Below are 19,844 nucleotides of genomic sequence, written 5' to 3'. Positions count from 1 at the left end.
ATCAACACAAAAGACTGGCTTAGTAGGTTGGGTATCCTAGGACCACATGATAATCTGTGTGTGTTGTGTAAGAAAGCAGTTGAAAGTGTTCATTACCTGTTGGTAGCTTGTGAGTTTTCTTGGCAAGTGTGGTGTGGATGGAGTTCAGAATTTGGCCTGAAGTGGACAGCTCCCGGCACCTTGAAAGACCACTTTGAAAGCTGGAGGTACATGCATATGAGACAGGAGGTGCGCAAGTTCTGGCTAGTTGGGTTCTTTTCTATGATATGGAACATTTGGTTACGGAGAAATGATGCAATCTTTCAGAACAAGACAGCAGGAGTTGTAGAGTATGTGGCACAATCGTTTCTTAGTGCTGCGGAATGGTGTGAGAACTAGCTTATGTTGTTGATGGCTATGCCGAAGATGACATAAGAGCTAGTTAGTTTTGTTTTTACCTTTTTCCGTGTATGCTCCACTTTGAGTGTTGAGCTTCCTCTTTCTTTCAAAAAAAAAAAAACAACTAATGTAGCAAAATGAACGAATTGATACAAAATGTAATCGTCATTTGCAATAAGTCGCATGGCCAATATAATTTTACATACTCAAAGTTTTTGCTATATTTTAATTTTTTAAATTTTCTCTTTTATGTTTCAATATTTTTTATTACCAATAATGATATGTTTTTCACTTTTCTTTCTTAAATTATAATCTTTTGTAACGTATTTTGATGTCTTCCATACTATTTTCCTTAAGTTTATAATGTATATGATTTTTTATCTATTCAAATTTAAAAAAAAATAACTTGACATGTTTAAATTTATAAGTATTCAATTGTACTCTATTATATTTTTTTCTTCATTTTTTTATTTTTTTATACTTTGTTAATTAATTAAAAAATATATAAATTTTAGATATATTAATTTTAGGATATATTAATAGGTCCCGTACGAGCTACTACTAGTGGAATAGAGTTAATCCTAATGGTTGTTGATGACAATGTCAAAAATAATCTTGGATTTATTTTTGTTTCTATTTCTCTATTTTTCTATTTTTTTATTAGTTATTTTGTTTTCTTTATTGCTCCACCTAATTGTGTTGAGCTCATTTCTTAAAAAAAAAATAAGATCTACTTTATGCCAATTCATACATGTAAATGTTGTAGTGTACAAGATGTCTCTGGTACGAGTTGAGAGATGGATCGAGAACTTGCGGGTTGAGGCGGATGCCGGATCACTTGACTGGAGCAATGGGGGGAGGTACCTGCAAAGACACTCTGACGCTTAAATCAGAATGGATCTGAGAGGTATAAGGTGTGTAGATTGAATGAATACCTGGGGGGACCTGAGTCCTGTATTTATAAGTGATGGTGAATATCATATCTTATCTTGTTTGGTCAAGATAAGGGAGACATTTGAATTTGAAAGTTGGTTAGGAATTCTTATCGGGCCGGTTTTGGGCCCTTCGAATGGCGGAGCGAGTTTGAACCCGGGCGACCGGGTTTAGGGTTCCTTCCGGGGGTTGACGAGAGGGTCTGTTACACTAATCTGGCCTCGTCGACCGTTTCGGATTGGCTGTGGGTGTACGAGGCAATGTTCACCCGTCTTGGCGTGCGGCTGCCATTTTCCCCTTTTGTTCAACAGTTGCTGAGCCGATGTTCCGTGGCGCCGTCCCAGCTGCATCCGAACAGTTGGGCGGCGATCTGGACTTTCGAGCTCGTGTCCGAGTTTCTGGAGCTTTCGGTATCCGTAAATGTCTTCCTTTTTCTCTTCTTGTGCACCCTTCCGTCTAAGGAGGGAAAGCACAAGAAGGGGTATATGTCTTTTAGGGCTCAGCCTCATCGTCGGGTATTCGGCTTGTACGAAGATTCTTTTCATGGGTTTAAGAGTGGGTATTTCAAGGTTCGTCCTGCGAGGGGGCATCATCTGTTCTGGCTGACGTTGGAGGGTGAGCGGGGGTTCCCCACAAATTGGAATTTTGGGGCGGGGCCGTCCGTTCTCACCCGGGTGACGCAAAAGTTTTTGACTGCGGAAGACCAGGATGTCGCCCTCGTCTTGTGGCAGTTGTTTGGGGAGCGTCCTCTTAATCACAGGGATGTGATGGGTGACCCGGTTGCTTGTCGGGCTTATGTCGGTGTGTGATCTGTGTCTTTTTCCACGCTTTTTTTATTTATTTTTTGTGGCGTGGTTCCGAGTTGGGTACTTATGCTTTTTCTACTTTTTGTCTTACTTGCAGTTGAGATGGCTGGGGGTTTGACGACTCTTGCTAGGTTGAAGGCTCAGTTGTCTCAGGGGACTCCTTCTGGCAGTTCTCCATCCACTCCGACCTCACGACCTACTGATGATACGAGGGCTGTCTCTGAGGATTTGGCGTTGACTGAAGGTGGCACCCAAGGGTCAGGTCGGGGCGTGGAGGTTGATGATGATGTGGTGGTGGTGTCACCAGAGGGTGCTTCCCAGAAGCGAAAGCGGTCAGAGGATGTTGATAGTGAGAACTTGGTGGAGGGGGAGGGTGCGGTCCCGTCGGTGATGGATCGTCGTTTTGACGCTCCAGCCTTCATTGATGAGCACCTTATGCCTGGTATGGAGGATTTCTTCCGTGAATGTGATGTGACCTTCCAGGTGAAGTCCCTTTACCGTTCCCTTCTTCGTTCCGCTGTGATTGTCCAGAAGGCCGAGCCTGTGATAGCTCAGGTGGGCCTTCTGGACAAGAAATTTCGTTAATCCCAGGCCGAGGTGGCGAGGTTGAAGGGGTTACTTGCGGATGCCGAGTCGGCGAGGGAGCGGGCAGTGAAATCATTCGAGGAGTCTGGTGCTGAGATCCTTCGCCTTTCCGAGGTTGAGACTTCTCTTTTGTCTCAGCTTGGGGAAGAACGGAGGAAGGCTTCGGATGTCGAGTCCTGGGCCGCCGTGCTTTTGGCTGATGTTGGTACTTTGAAGGATGAGGTGGCCGATTTGAAGGCGGAGGTTGTGGGTTTAAAAGAGGAGAATGCCGTGTTGCTTGCTGATGTGAAGGAAGCCATTGCTGCTATCGAGGAGACGATGAAAGCTCAGGCTTTGGTGCTGGCGCCTGGAGCGGATGTGTCTGTGATGGGAGCTTTCAAAACTGTCCATGATGGCCAGATCGTCAACCTCGATTAGCTATGATTATAACTTCTTTTGGTTTTTAGTATTTTGTTCTTATGTTTTTGGCCGTGTGGCCGTGTGACTGTGGATTTGTGGCTTTGACTGAACTTTGATTTATGCTGTTTTGGCCGTTCGGGCCTTTTTGTCTATTCTGTTTTTAAGCCGTTTTGTTTTTTATTTTTATTTGCTCCCTTTGTTTGGGATGGGCGGACTGTCGTGGGGTTGCTTTCTCGTGGATATCTGTATCTCGGGCCCGGGGGGTGATCAGTCCCCCAGTTGTGGCCGTGTTTTTATTCTGTATTTAAGAGGAAAAAGAAAAGGTATAAAATTTAAATAGCTTGATGGAATTTTATTGATGTTTTGGGCCTCGTTAAAACCCTCAGTTTATGGCGGGAAAGAGTACCCAGGATTGACACTTGTGCAAAATTAAAATTATAGTAAAGAGGGAAAACAAATAAAAGGCAAAACAAGGTAAAGGATGACCTAGGGGGTCAGTCTATGTGTAGTATCGTCGTAGGTTGGTGGCATTCCACGTTCTCGGGATCTCGTCGCCGTTAAGTCGTTCGAACTTGTATGCTCCCTTTCCGATTGCAGCCTTGATTCTGTACGGGCCTTCCCAATTAGGGGTGAGTTTTCCTTCCCCTGGGGTCGGGGTACCGATGTCGTTTCGTTGTAGGACGAGGTCGTCGGGTACGAATTCTCGTCGGATGACGCCGTGGTTGTACCTTAGGCTGATTATTTGTTTTAGGGCTAGCTCTCTGATATGGGCTATGCTTCTTACTTCGTCTGTAAGGTTTCATTCTGCTTCCTCGTCGTTACCCCCGATCATTCTTCTTGGACTTGGGTCTCCTATCTCCACTGGGATAACAGCTTCCACGCCGTAAGTTAATCGGAAGGGGGTTTCCCCGGTTTGGGGTTTGGCGAGAACCGGTGGTTCTGCCAGGACCTTTTTGAAATGTTTGAATGCTTCTTCGCATTTTGCTTCCCATTTGAAGGGGGCTCCTTTCTTCATCAGTTTGAAGAAGGGGATTGCTTTCTATGCCGATGTCCCGAGGAAACGGGATAACGCGGTGAGTCGGCCGGTGAGCTTTTGGATGTCGTTGAGGCTTTTTGGGCTTGTCATTTTGAGGACGGCGCGGCATTTCTCCGGGTTAGCCTCTACTCCGCGTTGTGTGATCATAAAGCCAAGGAACTTTCCTACCTCCATTCCGAAGGCGCACTTTGCCCGGTTAAGGCGCATTTGGTGTTTTCGTAGGGTGTTCATTATGAGTTTGAGGTCGCTGATGAGTTGCTCGCCGGATTCGGTCTTGGCGAGCATGTCGTTTATGTAGACTTCTAGCTTGGTCCCGGATAGGTTCTGGAACATCTTGTTGACGAGCCTTTGGTAGGTGGCTCCGGCGTTCTTCATGCCGAAGGGCATGACTGTGTAGCAGTACATTCCATCGAGGGTGATGAATGCCATTTTTTTCTCGTCGGGTCGGTGCATAGGTATCTGATTATAGCTGGAGTATGCGTCCATGAAGCTAAGGTATCGATGGCCGGATGCGGCGTCTACCAATCCGTCGATGTTTGGTAGGGGGAAGGCGTCCTTTGGACAGGCTTTGTTTAGGTTCGTGTAGTCGACGCACATTCGCCACTTCCCGTTAGACTTTTTTACTAGCACGACATTTGCCAACCACTTCGTGTAGGATAGTTCCCTGATGAAGTTTCCTTCGAGTAGGGCCTTGACTTGACTTTTGACCTCGGCCATTCGATCTGGGGACATTTTTCGTCTTTTCTGTGCCACGGGTTTGGCTTTGGGATCTACGGCTAGCCGGTGGGACATTAGGTCAGGGTCTATTCCAGGCATGTCGGCCGGTGTGAATGCGAACAGGTCTCTGTTTTGTTTCAGGAGTTGGGAGAGATCCTCTTTAAGGTCATATGGGAGGTTCCTGTTGTTGAAGGTGTACTCGTCTTTGGTTTGCCCTACTTGTAGTTTTTCCATGTCGCCCTCTGGTTCTGGCCTAGGCTGGATGTCTTGTCAGGTATCCAGGTCGGCTAAGAATATGCCGGCCTCATCGTGAGACTTCTTCCGTAGAGCTAGGCTGGTGTTGTCGTATTCTGCTGCAACTTCCCGGTCTCCATGGATGGTACCGATGGAGCCGTCTTCCGTTGTGAACTTCATAAGGAGGTATTTGGTAAAGATGACGGCGGAGAAGTCGTTGATTGTTTTTCTTCCGAGGATGACGTTGTAGGCGGCGGAGTCTTTGAGGACCACGAATTTGGATAGAATTGTCTTCCTTTGGTTTCCCGTCCCTATGGTGAGGGGGAGGCCGATGGAATCGTCCGGTTTGAGGAAGTTGTCTCCGAGTCCCGTGACACCGTTGCGGTGTGTTTGAAGATTGTCGTTGCAGAGCCCGAGCTTGTCGAAGGCTCCTCTAAAGAGGATGTTGGAGTCTGGGCCGGTGTCCACCAGTATCCTTCGTACTAGTCCTGTTCCGATTCTTGCCGAGATGACGAAAGGGGAGTCTTCGGCCGAGGTGCCGTGCTGGCAGTCCTCGGGTAGGAATGTTACCATGTTGTCGGCAGTGGTGGTTGGAGTTTGGTTTCGGACTGCCAGGACTTTGAGGTCCTTTTTTAGTGTTGATTTTGACTTGCCCGATACGTCTTTGCCTGTCATGATGTTTACTATTATAGTTGGGTCGGCCTCTGGGCTTTCCTTAGAGGGTTGTCTTTGCGTTCTTGGGTCGCGTCCTTCTCTTTCTGGCGACCTGTCTCTTTCTGTGCGTTTTGGTTCTCTAATGATCTTGGCGAACTCGGGGAGCTTGCCGTCTCTTATGGCTTGTTCGAGGGCATCTTTTAGGTCGAAACAGTCTTGTGTCCTGTGTCCGTAACCTTGGTGGTAGTCGCAGTATAGGATTTTGTTGCCGCCTGTTCTTTTTTTGAGTTGTCTGGCTTTTGAGATGATACATCAGTCTGCTATTTGGTGATATATCTATGTAATTGGGGCTGTCAGGGGTATGTAGTTAGAGAATTTGCCGGTTCTAGATAGTCGGTTTGTGTTTGTTGGCTTGGGATGGTCCCTCTGATTTTCTCTAGGTGGTGGGTTATGCCGGGGCGCCGGGTTGCCGTGTTGGGTGTTGTTGTGTTGCCGTTTGTTGGCAGCGACGACCTGACTAACTTCCTCGTCATTTATGTAATCTCTGGCGACGTTCTGGATCTCGTGCATGGTCCATACTGGTTTGGTAGTAAGGTGCTTGCAGAAGTCTTCGTTCATGAGCCCGTTGGTTAGGCAGAGGCTTGCAACGGAATCTGTGAGTCCGTCGACTGTTAGGCATTCATCGTTGAAGCGGTCGAGGTATTTTCTCGTGGACTCGTCCTGTTTCTGCGTGACCCCTAATAGGCTGATGGGGTGTTTAGCTTTAGTGATTTTGGTTGCAAATTGGGCCATGAACTTCCGTGAAATGTCGTGGAAATCGGTTATGGATCCGTTGGGGAGGGCATTGAACCATTTGATTGCTGGTCCAGCTAGGGTTACCGGAAAAGCTCTGCATCGAACCGCGTCGGTGGCGCCTTCTAGGTTCATCCTGGCCTCGAAGGTCGTTAGGTGTTCCTGGGGATCTTTGGTTCCGTCGTACTTCATGTCCATTGGTTTATCAAAACCTTTGGGGAGTTTTGCTCTTAAGATTCTCTCGGTGAAAGGAGTAGCTCCCATTATTGTGTGGTCGTTTCTTGTGCACTTGGTTTCTCGGTGTCGTCGGTCTTCATCTGAGTCGTGTTGATGACCTAGATCTCGGGAAACGTTGCGGTTGTACCTTTTACTGTGTCGCCGTTCTGGCGACTTTTCGCGCCTGGGGTCGCGCGAGATGCTTCGATTGTCTCTCTCGTCGTGTTGCCGGGTTGGCGATCTACCGCGGTGAGATCTTGATCTGGAGGTTGCGTGACTTCCGTTTTCGACGTTGTATTTTTCCTTGGTGGCAACTCTGCCTTCGAGTTCCTGAACTCGAAGGCAGAGGTCTTGGATTATTTGGGCTGCTTTGTCCCCCGTGTTTTCGGGGTGTCGTGGTTCCGCGACGACGGGTCCCTTTTCTTTATTTTGCCCCGGAGTAGCATGGTGGATGGTGCTTGCTATCCTTCCGTGGGGGTGTGACTTCCTGGTGTTCGGGGGTCGGATTTCTTGTTCGGGAGTTATCCTGGCTCAAGGAGGGTTCTTCCAGTTCATCCCCCATTCCAGCTCAATCGGCGCAAGTTTCTCACAGACAGCGCCAATGTACAAGATGTCTCTGGTACGGGTTGAGAGATGGATCGAGAACTTGCAGGTTGAGGCGGATGCCGGATCACTTGACTGGAGCAATGGGGGGAGGTACCTGCAAAGACACTCCGACGCTTAAGTCAGAATGGATCTGAGAGGTATAAGGTGTGTGGATTGAATGAATACCTGGGGGACCTGAGTCCTGTATTTATAAGTGATAGTGAATATCATATCTTATCTTGTTTGGTCAAGATAAGGGAGACATTTGAATTTGAAAGTTGGTTAGGAGTTCTTATCGGGCCGGTTTCGGGCCCTTCGAATGGCGGAGCGAGTTTGAACCCGGGGCGACCGGGTTCGGGGTTCGTTCCAGGTGCAGGATCTGTGGGTTAGGATTTCTCTTTTTTTCTTTTTTTTATTAGTTATTTTGTTTTCTTTATTACTCCACCTAATTGTGTTGAGCTCATTTCTTAAAAAAATAATAAGATCTACTTTATGCCAATTCATACATGTAAATGTTGTAGCATTAAGAATATTGCTAGTTGTCATCACCCCTACTTATTACAGATAAGATGTTCTTTGGTTCTTTAAAAAAAATCAAAATTAATAAATAAAATTATTACATATTGTTAAAGTTAAAATAAAAATAATAATAATATTGTTACTCTTATTTTTAAAATATACTATTTTATATATAAATTTTTAATTTTATATTTATATAAATTTATAAAAAAAACCTTATAATTCAATCAAAAAAAACTTACGTGATTTAATTCTAGTTATGAAAGCAAATAATGCTGCAATATAGAAACAAGTCATCCTCTCTTTTCAAAAAAATATTCACAAAAGAAGATATAGTAGACTTTAAATCAAACTCTCCAATTAATGTGTTCATGATCAGTTGATTCATCATCATTATCTCTAACTAAGTATTTATTCATACCATTACCAAAATAAGGCTTGGTTTGGTAAAGCTTTTACTTTTCAAAAGTAGCTTATAAAAGCTAACTTTTAAAAGATGGCTTTTTAAAAGTTGTAGCATTTATGTTTGGTAAATTAAATTAAAAATAGCTTTTAATAAATACAAGCAACAACAATTGCGTTTGGTAAAATAGCTTTTAAAATTTAAAAAAACTATAATAGACATAAATGCAAGCATTAAATTTGAAAATTAGTTAACATATGAGGTTATATTAGACTTTTAAATTTTGAAAAGCACAAGTCAACTTTGAAAAGCTATACCTTAGGTGCTTTCAAAAGTACCCCAATCTTTTAAAAGCTGCAAGCACAAGCACATGATCTTTTTAATTTACCAAACACAAAATGAGGAGCTTGAGCTTTTAAAAAGCACAAACACCTCTTCGAAAAATTTTACCAAACCAAGCCTAAATAAACTGCATCTATAGAATAGTAACTCTCCAATTAATGAATTAATAATGGGTTGATTCATGCATCAATATCTCTAATTAGATATTTATTTATAAAAGAGTAAAAAATAAATAGGTTTCTAATTTTTTTTTAATTATGAATATTTAAATTTTAAATTTAAAAACACCTAATGTCTATTATAGTATTTTTAAATTTTAAAAATTATTTTATTAAACGTATTTATTGTTATTTGTGTTTATTAAAAATCATTTTTAATTTAATTTATCAAATACATATGCCTACAACTTCTAAAAAACTAGTTTTTAAAAGTTAGCTTTTACAATCTATTTGTACAAATGACGATTACATTTTGTATCAATTCGTTCATTTTACTACATTGGTTGTTACTATTACACAGGTTTATATAATAAGCCACTCTCCTCATAATTCGCTATAGGGGTAGCGAATTATGCTTTCACAAAATTTGGTCATAAACTGTTACAGGGTGCAACAGTTTATGTTATGCATGCTCTTAACGTAATCCGCGAGAGGATATAACAGATTACGTGCATCTGGTTCCGTTACAGGGTGTAGGTTTGCGTCTAGAATTTGTCAATATTGTATTTGCGTAATATTTTTCTTCAATCATTTTATTGATATAAATTGGCCTACAATAAACTTATAAATAAAAGATTTTTTTTCTTAGATTGATGCTTGTAATTTGTATAATTACATTTTTGCAAAAGTTAAATCAAAACATTTAAGGATTATTGATATGAATTTTCAACGGATAAATTTATTTAAAAGTAAAATAGAAATTTTAAGTGTTAGAAATGATTTTTGTTTATTGTGAAAAATCTTTATTTTTATCTTCAATTAATTTATAAATGATATGATAAAGTGCAATCAAAAGTGGTTGTCGATAAAAAAGAATGAGGAGAAGGGAGAGGGTGATGGTGCAATAGCAGACATAGCAGTCGTGTTGTGGTGATTTTTAATAAAAGAGTAGGAAGGGATGATGGTAGTGCTATTATGGTGGTGCAGGTCAGGAGGTGGAGAGTGAAGAGGAAGGAGAAGAATGAAGATGATGATTGGATTTTTTAACTGGATTGAGATTGCAATTGGGGACTAATTTGATTTAGTTTTATAAATATATTCTGTCAGTATATGATGAGTAATGTGTGCTTGATGTGCTATTATTTAATGGGTTAATTCAACAATCATTAATGGTATCAGTTATGAAAGTGACAGAAGAGTTAACATGACTAATTTATACTTTTTTAGGGATTAATTTGATTAAAAAAATTATTCGAAAATTAATTTAGAGATCGAGTGATCTTTTATTAGAGATTGAAAGACTAAGATTGAGAAATAGAAATTAAAATAAGTTTTAATATTGTGTTTGGTGTAATGTGGGAGACTGAAATTGAAATAAAAATGAAGTTCTAATTTAATTTACACAAAGGATAAAATTAGAATTAATTAATTGAAATGAGGGTATTTTAAGTAAAAATGTTATTAAAGTTTTAGTCTCTATCTCTAAAAATTTTAGTCTCTTGTGTCTCCACTTTTTAAAGGTACTAAAATACTGAAATATTGGAGACAGAAACTGAAATTTTAGTACTAGTCTCTGGACCAACAAACATGATACTGAATCTCAATCTCTTAATCTCTGTCTCAGTACCTCGAAACAAACGCTACCTAGTCTCTCTACCAAACGCTACTTATGGATCAATTTGATAATTTACTCATTTTATAATTAAATCTTATAAATAATATAATTAAGTTGAATTTTTATTTAAGAGAAATGCTAGGGGTCAGCAACTTTTGTGATTTGTAGCCATCAATGATGGTTTTAATGGTGTGAGATTGTGTGAGATTTCATCCAATGGCTCACTTTTCTTTGCTGGTTACATGCTGGCCAGAATTTAACAAAGTTGCTGCCCCTAGACTTTTCCTTTATTTATTATTAAAATACAAATAAAAATATAAAAATATAATTGTAACTAAACTTTTATATTCATAAATAATTTGATTATTATAATAATTTATTATTTTGACAAAAATAGATAAAATAACATATATAATATATAAATACGTAAAAACTGAAGATATAGTTGATTTCTAGTATTTGAGAATTTTTATAATTTTTTTAGTAATGACATACAAATTTGATTATTGTTTTATTATAAATTTAATTGTTTTATTATTAAGCTGGACCATTTTGATAATTAATTATTTAATTTAAAAATATATAAAGAGCAATTTCTTAAATCTGTTCTCAACGATTTTAAAAAGCGAACATTTTAGTTTTAAAGAAAAAGTAATACACAAATCAATCACCAAAGTTTTATTCCAAAAGACAAATTAGTCCCAATTTATTTTTCGACAGAGTAATTACTCAAATCAGTCACCGAGAATTTTAAAAACGAACATTTTAGTCCTGAAAAAAAATCAATACACAGATCAATCCCCAACGTTTTTCTCTTTTAGTCATAACAGTTCTCCGTCTATTTTACTTTTACTATATGTCAACCTTTATTATTATTAACTTAGTTTTATGCATGTGAATGATGATACTAACATATTAATACACTCTTTTCACTAGAAACAAGTAAGGTGAATAATGATGCTTTGAAATTCAAATTAAAATATTTTCTTTTAATACAAACATGTTTTTTAAAATAGGACATCTTTTGATTATATTAAATACAAAAATACAAATAATTTCAATCTTGAATTTCTTGTAGAATAATCTCTAATAATTTTATTATTATTATTATTATTATTGAGTATATATATATATATATATATATATATATATATATAAAAGAATCTAATAAATAAATTTATCATTATTTTTGTCAAAAAATACAAAAAATTATGGTACAGTATTATTGTACAAATAATAATAATAATAATAATAATAATAATAATAATAATAATAATAATTTTATTTTACTTTTTTTATGGAGGACTATTATGTCTGACGGAAAAAAATGTTGAGAATTGATATGTGTATTAATTTTTCTTGGAGAGTAAAATGTCTGCTTTTAAAATTCTTGGAGACTGATTTGGGTAATTATTCTGCCGAAAAATGAACTGGGGGCTGATTTGTTTCGCTTTTAAAATTCTTGGGGATTAATGTGGGTAATTACTCATATATAAATTAATATATATAAATATAGTGTAGCTATTTTAGTAAATTTTTAGTATACATATAATAATTTTATAAATTTATATATATTTTATTAATTATTCACATACAAATGATAAATAAAATATCGAGATATATATTATATTAAAAAAATTAATTAAAATATTTTAAGTTGAACTATGACTTTTAGATATAAGTTAAGAAATCAACTTTATTTTATATTATTCGGTATCGTTAATTTTTGAGAAAAATTAGTGAGTGAATAACTTTTTATTAATATTATTTAACACTTATTTAATATTTTATTTTTTTTATGGTTAGAATTTAATATTTAATATTTTGTTATTCATTCAATTTTAAAAAAAAAATACAGGCACCACATAATTCATCCAACAACTCATCAACAATAAAAATGAACAAACTATCATTAACAGTTATATTATTTAATTCTCTATAAATCGGTATAAAATCGTCACGTATTATCTTTCTTTTTTACTAGAAGAATCGGGGATGAGAATGGACTTTGACTAAGTTGTATGATGCCTTCTTTCAACATTTGTTCAACCATAAGTTTAATCTGAGTTTTGTGACTGTGAGGATACTGATAAGGGTGCACTTTGACAGTGTAACATTGTGCACCAATGGTATACAATCATCATGTTGTCGTTGAGGTGATAGGCCTCGTGGCTAAGTAAAACACTAGCATAATGCTGTAGCAAAGACATAAGGTTCGGCTCCATATCATCAGGTGATTACAAGGTTGGGGTACTGTCTTCTGGCTGTTCTTGAAACTGAATTGTAAAGGCTTCTACGATAGAGTCCGTATTAATTAACCTCCGAATATGATTAAAATGAGCCAAGGCCAGAGATATAGTTTTCTCTTTGAACATAGTAATTCTTTGAGCCAATATTGGACGATACCAGCATCCTCGACTTTAGAATCAACAACCGAGTACGACTGAGGCTACTGAAGAATCATCAGTAAAACCAAAATCACCGAGATTCACGCACCACTAAAGCTCGGATGCAAACCCATATTCAACTTTCCTAAAAAAACCGAGCTTTACCCCTGCAATCCGTTACGAATCCTAACAAAACTATCTATATAAGGCAGTGAACTAACCTTACTGAGGAGGAAAGGACTACGAAGGCCATTCACTCGAAAAGAACAGCAATAATCCTATCTCTATAATTTATTGTTTATTTCTTTTTTCATAAGAAAAATCACTGACTTGAGTGTCAGAGTCCTTTTTGCAGGTTCCACACTGAGGTCCCAGTTCTGAAAATACTCTTTTCGAGTTATGAAGAGTCGCAGGACGACGTGCCACCGAGCAATAATGCGGAAGAATATCCTTTGATGGAAAATTTGGCGCCCACTATGGGGCCACAATAATTTAACCCCACCGTCCTCTCTACTCTTATCTCTTTTTGTAGGATAACTGATCCTCACACATGGCGGATAATGGGATCCAGCAGCCCACGCAAGCCGAGTTAATGGCTATGATAGCCGAGCTTCAAGCAGAAGTCAGAAGAATATCCGAAAAGTCATCCAAAAGTCAGAACGGAAACCGCAATGAAGGCGACCTCAATAACCTCGGTGGGAGAAATGTACAATCGCGAGAAGCTGAAGCCCACGAGGTCAACCCGCCAAAAGAAAAACTAATAATAGACAATGCATTCTCAGAGGACATCGTCAAATTCCAAATGCCTAAGAACTTCGTGCTCCCAACTGGTCTCAAATCGTATGAAGGGTTCGGCGATCCCCGAGTCCACGTTAAAAACTTTCAATCTATGATTCTTTTAACGGTGCCTCTAAACCTATACTTTGCCGAGCATTTCCTACTTTCTTAGATGGTGCTGCATTACTTTGGTTTTCTAAGTTGCCTGCAGGTTCAATCTCCTCCTTCGAGGATCCGGCGAGATCCTTCATTGGTTACTTTGTTGCGTTAAGGATCAGATTATCTAAGCACCATCAAACAAGGACAACACAAGAGCTTGAAAGACTACATGACACGATTCTCCAAAGCGACCATGGAAATCCCCGACCTAAGTCCAGAAATCCACCTGCATGCCCTCAAAAGCGGCCTCAGACCCGGAAAGTTCCAAGAAACTATAGCTGTAACTAAATCAAAAACATTAGAAGAGTTCCAGAAAAAAAAATCACTGGACAGATGGAGATCGAGGAGCTCAGAGAAGCTCGCCGAGCCTACAAACAACAACAACCTCGAAGGGATGAGGAGAAGCACCCCAAGACACCAAATCACAGAGACCAAAAGAAACCTTTGAAATTAACACCCAAGTACGATGCATATACACAATTCAATGCCAGGAGGGAAGATATCATCAAAGAAATACTCAATGCAAAAATCATCAAACCACCAAGCAGAGCAGGCTCATATCAAGGTCAGAGATACGTCAACAAATCAAAGCACTGGCTCTCCACCAGAAGTTCAGTCATACCACCGACGAATGTGTAATCGCGAAGGACCTTCTAAATAGGCTAGCTCGGCAAGGCCACCTGGACAAATAAATAAGTGGGAAAATACAACAAGGTCAACAAAAAATAGCTGACACCCAGCCTGAGCAATGCCCGAACTCTACAGATAAAATCAGGTTCCAACCCCCACCAACGAGGGGAGTTATCGATTGCATTTCAGGAGGATTCGCAAGTGGCAGGCATACAAGCTCGGCAAGAAAATGGAGTTACTGAGAAATGATAATGGTCCAAGGAACAGCAGAAGCGACCGCCCATCTACCTTAGATATCTATCATATCTTTCGAGCAATCTGACTACCAAGCAAAAGCCACTAATTTGGACGATCTCGTCGTCATTTCCATCAAAGAAGGAGATCTCCTGGTTAAGAAAGTTCTACTCGAACTAGGCAATAGTGCCGACGTCTTTTTTTACTCCACCTTCCAGAAAATGAAGCTAAGTGAAAACACAATGCAACCATCCCCGGGAGTATATGGCTGAAAATAATAATGGGTGATCATCCCCTTTCCAAAACAAAAGACGTGCAGTTCCTGGTGGTTAACTGCATTAGCCCTTATAATATCATTCTCGGTAGACCTTCTTTAAATTCTTTTGGTGCTATTGTATCCACCGTTCATCTTTGTGTTAAGTTTCAGGTTCAGGATAACCAGGTAGCAACCGTACATTCCGACCAGATAGAAGCTCGGCATTGCTACAATGAAAGTCTGAAAATTAGATCGGAGAATACACCAAGACCCGAACTTTGGAAAGGGACATTCAATGTGGCAAATATTTCAAACACAACTGATCTAGACCCTAGAGAAGATCTCCGTGACAAACCCTCACCAACAAAAAATCTCGAAAAGGTAACCATAGACAATAACGACGAACATTTTACTTACATAAGTTGTTCTCTCCTCGTAGGAACCAAACAACACATCATCAGCATACTCCAAAGAAACGCCAACCTCTTCGTATGGACCCCGGCAGACATGCCCGGCATTGATCTAAACTTCATATGCCGCAAGCTACAAATTGACCCTAAAGTCCGACCTATAGCACAAAAGAAAAGAAATATGGGAGACGAAAAAAGGTCGGCATGTGTCAAAGAAACTCAAAAACTACTCCAGACAGGATTCAGAAAAGAGCTGTGTTTTACAACATGGCTGTCCAATATAGTTATGGTAAGAAAAGTCTCAGGTAAATGGTGAATGTGTGTAGACTTTACTAATCTAAACAAATCATGTCCAAAAAATTCTTACCCCCTCCCCTATATTGATAAACTCATAGATAATGCATCAGGATATATCGTTTTAAGCTTCTTAGACGCATATTCAGGTTATAACCAAATTCTGATGCATCCTAAAGATAAGGACAAAACAACTTTTGTTACTGAAATGGAAAATTATTATTATAATGTTATGCCTTTTGGTTTAAAGAATGCAAGTGCTACTTATCAGCGACTAAGGACAAAATTTTCAGCAAACAAATATGCAGAAACCTTGAGGTTTATGTTGATGATATGGTGGTAAAATCAAAACATAGCCAAGACCACGGAGATGACCTAGAAGAAATCTTCAAGCAAATAAGACACCATAACATGAGACTTAACCCTGAGAAGTGCGCCTTTGGAGATAAGGGCAGCAAATTTCTCAGTTTCATGCTCACATCAAGGGGCATCGAAGTAAACCTCGAGAAATGTTAAGCAATAATAAAAATGAGAAGTTCTCAAACAGGAAAGGAGGTGCAACAATTAAATGGAAGACTGGCAGCACTATCTCAATTTTTACCAGCAATCTCAAGTCATTCGCAACACTTGTTTAACATCCTCAAAAAACAGAAAAGCTTCTCTAATGCCATTAGCTCTGTTTTGGTTACAAAATCAGAGGGAAAGCAAGAGCCAATATACTTTGTCAGTAGGACATTACAAAACGCCGAGATCAGATACCCACCAAAGGAAAAATTAGCTTATGCCTTAATAATCACAGCCAGGAGAGGCTAAGACATTACTTTCAAAGCAATACAATCGTTATCAAGACAAGCCAACCTTTACGGCAGATTTTAACAAGACCCGAGGTCTCAGGAAGAATGGTAAAATGGTCGATCGAGTTGTCCGAGTTCGAAACTATGTACGAACCTATGACGTCCATCAAAGCACAATTCTTGGCCGACTTCATAGCCGAGCTGACAGAACAACCAGAGCAATATTACACTTGGGAATTATACGTGGACGGAGCTTCAAATGCAGAAGGATCAGGTGCCGGTGTACTACTTACCAACAAACATGACTTACATATCGAGCAGTTCATCCACTTCACTTTCCAAACAAGTAACAATCAGGCCGAATACGAAGCACTGCTCACCGGGATTAGGCTAGCTCATTCCCTGAATATCACCCACTTACAGGTATACTGTGACTCACAATTGGTCGTACAACAGGTAACGGGATATTTTCAGGTGAAAGACCAGTTATTAGAAAAGTATCACCCATTGGTTACAGATTTTATTTCTCAATTTAATTCATTTCAAATAACACACATAGCTCAGGAACAAAACACCTAAGCAGATGCATTATCAAAATTAGCAACAACTAGAAAATACCTTAATGAATCTATCATCTCTCAACTAACCCTTGCTGAACCGAGTTTTAGCAACAAATCTGTTTTATCTATATCATAGGAACAGAATTGGAGAACATCACACAAACAATACCTACATACAGAAAGGATACCAGAAGGAGTAACAAACCCAATATTATTCAAAAGGCGTGCAGCATCTTTTACACTGATAGGAGATGACCTATATAAAAGAGGATTCTCTCAGCCACTCCTATAATGCCTGGACAAAGATGAATGTAAGATCGTCATGAACGAAGTCCACGAAGGAGTATGTGGCAATCACATAGGAGGAATAAGCTTGGCATCTAAAATAGCCAGGGCCGGATACTACTGGCCAACAATGAAACAAGACTGCATCAATAAAGTCAAAAGATGTGATAACTGCCAAAAACATTCATCAACAATACATAACCCAGCTGAGCTATTACATACCTCGGAGGTAAGCTGGCCTTTCTACAAATGGGGACTAGATATTCTCGGGCCATTCCCAAAAGCCCCTGGCCAGGTAAAATATTTACTTGTAGCAATTGATTACTTCTCAAAATGGATCGAAGCTACACCATTATCAAAAATAGGAGCCGATAAAATCAAGTCATTTATTTGGAAAAGTATTATTTGCCATTTTGGATTACCTCATGCTATCATTACTGACAATGGTCGGCAGTTTACTGACCAAAGCTTCGCAAGATTTTTATAGGGGTTTCAGGTTAAGCACCACTTCTCCTTAGTAGAACATCCCCAAACAAATGGACTCGCAGAGGCCGCAAACAAAGTCATTCTCAGTGCATTGAGGAAAAAGCTCGGCGATGCTAAAGGAGAGTGGGACGACCTCATCCCTGAAATCCTGTGGAGTTACAACACCACAAAGCAAACAACTACGCAAGAAACACCTTTTCGACTAGTATATGGGGAAGAAGCGATGATTTCAGTGGAAATCGCAATGGCTTTGAGACAAGCCGAATATACAACAACAGACGAGAACGACAATGTAAGGCGAACAAAACTCGACACAGTCGAAGAAGACAGAAACAAAGCAGAAATGAGACTCAAAGCAATACAAGCCATAATCAAAAGAAAATACGACAAGAGGGTGCAACCAAGGACGTTTGCAGAGCAAGACCTCGTCCTCCGACATACAAAGGAGGCGAAAAAACCAAAAACCCATGGCAAGCTTGCCGCAACATGGGAAGGACCTTACCGAGTATCACAAGTGCTCGAAAAAGGTGCATATGCACTCCAAACATTACAAGGAATTGATGTCCCTGGTACATGGAATGTTTCCTCTTTAAAGAGTTATTATGCTTAACATGATATGGGCAAGGGAAGACACTCTTTTTCCTACTCACAAGTTTTTTTCCACCTTGGATTTTTCTTGGAGAGGTTTTAATAAGGTCCCCCACCCCATATCATTTACATGTATAAATTTTATCGGTTATCAATAACACAAATTGTCAACTTCATACAAGTCGAATTGCCAATCAAACAAAAGAACCCTTATAAGGGACAAGACATAAATAACAATACTAGTCAACCAAGAAGTTTCGCGAAACAAGTCAATAATAATCTATGCCACTATTCAGTTACGAAAATAAAATAACAGACCAAACAAACAGGAAGATCAGTCTGCTTTCTCGACTGAAACACTTTCATCTTGTTTCTCAATCAAGGTATCATCATCCATCAACTCGCCGTTATTCACAATCTTTGTCACGTCCAACCTACTAACATCGGCATCCGGAGCAACTACGCCTATTTGAGCAACAGCTCGATCAAACCCAAGAGTAAAGGCAACCAATACCTCCTCCTCCAACTATGGGATTTTAGCTGTCATTCTTTCAGCCTCGGAGACCTTAGCCTCAAGGTCAACCTTCACCTTCTGCAACTCAGCCTCAGAATTTTTTAACTTTTCCTTCAAACTCCTAATCTCAGCCCTAAATTTATCCATTTTCACGTCCTTCTCCTCCAAAGACTCCTTTAACCTTTTAATCGCAGCAACATTGTCACCCTCTAGAATAGACTCTAACTCAGATGTCCGACCAATAGAAAGAAGCCGAGCCCCAATAACCTAGCCAAGAGAACCCAAGTAAGAAAAACAAATAAAAAACCAAAAAACAACAAAAGAGCACAACAATAATAACCTTACTTGCAAGTACCGGGCAACACTAACCTTCCCAGCATCATGAATTATCTTGACATCAGAATCAACTTGAGCTACTTCGTCAGCAACGGCCATGAAAGGATAGCCAGTAGACCAGAGAAAGTTCCTTGGACCTTCTTTGTAACCATGGAGGACAACTTGACATTCATGAGTAGCACTGATTTTTTCAGTAGTGAACACCTCAGAGTTTTCCTTCAGATCGGTCAGGTCCACCACTCTAGACGATCCTCCCCCCTTTTTCTTTTCAAGTTCACATCTTGTTTTACACCAACCACCTCACTATCTTTAACGATGTTAGTGGAGGAACCTTCTTTTTCTTTCTTTTTATCCTTAGACACAAAAGCTTTCAGGTTCGCAGTAGTCAAAGTGGGGGCTTTCTCACCTACACAGCACACAATAAACCAGTAAGACCAAACAGATTACTCAAAATGCACAAAATCCAACAACAGGCCTAGATTATCTAGATACTCCTCCATTGCTTCCCTATCTCCTTCAAGCTCCAATGAACTAGATATAGATAGCAATTCAGACGACACCATCACAGACATAAAAAAATTTAGAACATATTCCTCACTCTTTACCCTATTTTCACAATCCAAAATCTGCCTTGGCTCACAAGACCAAAAGATAGAAAACCTCTTATCCAGCAGTGTATCCAAAAAGAATGGATAAAATACCTCACCAATTTGTACCTTCACGAACATTTCTTTGAAGTCTTTAAAAGATTGTTTGTACAGA

The 19,844-nt window shown here is 39.4% G+C and overlaps 1 protein-coding gene across 1 annotated transcript; it reads right to left on the bottom strand.

Moving 5' to 3' along the window:
- Positions 1-6,078: 6,078 nt before the first annotated feature.
- On the bottom strand, positions 6,079-6,798 carry LOC112757562 (uncharacterized). The gene has a single exon (XM_025806119.1). The coding sequence runs from the start codon at positions 6,796-6,798 to the stop codon at positions 6,079-6,081; it is 720 nt and encodes a 239-aa protein (XP_025661904.1).
- Positions 6,799-19,844: the final 13,046 nt, after the last annotated feature.

This window comes from Arachis hypogaea, chromosome 16 (assembly GCF_003086295.3).
Source record: "Arachis hypogaea cultivar Tifrunner chromosome 16, arahy.Tifrunner.gnm2.J5K5, whole genome shotgun sequence".
Lineage (NCBI taxonomy): Eukaryota > Viridiplantae > Streptophyta > Magnoliopsida > Fabales > Fabaceae > Arachis > Arachis hypogaea.
Note: the sequence above shows the minus strand (reverse complement) of the source record. Positions and strands in the feature narration are given on the sequence as shown.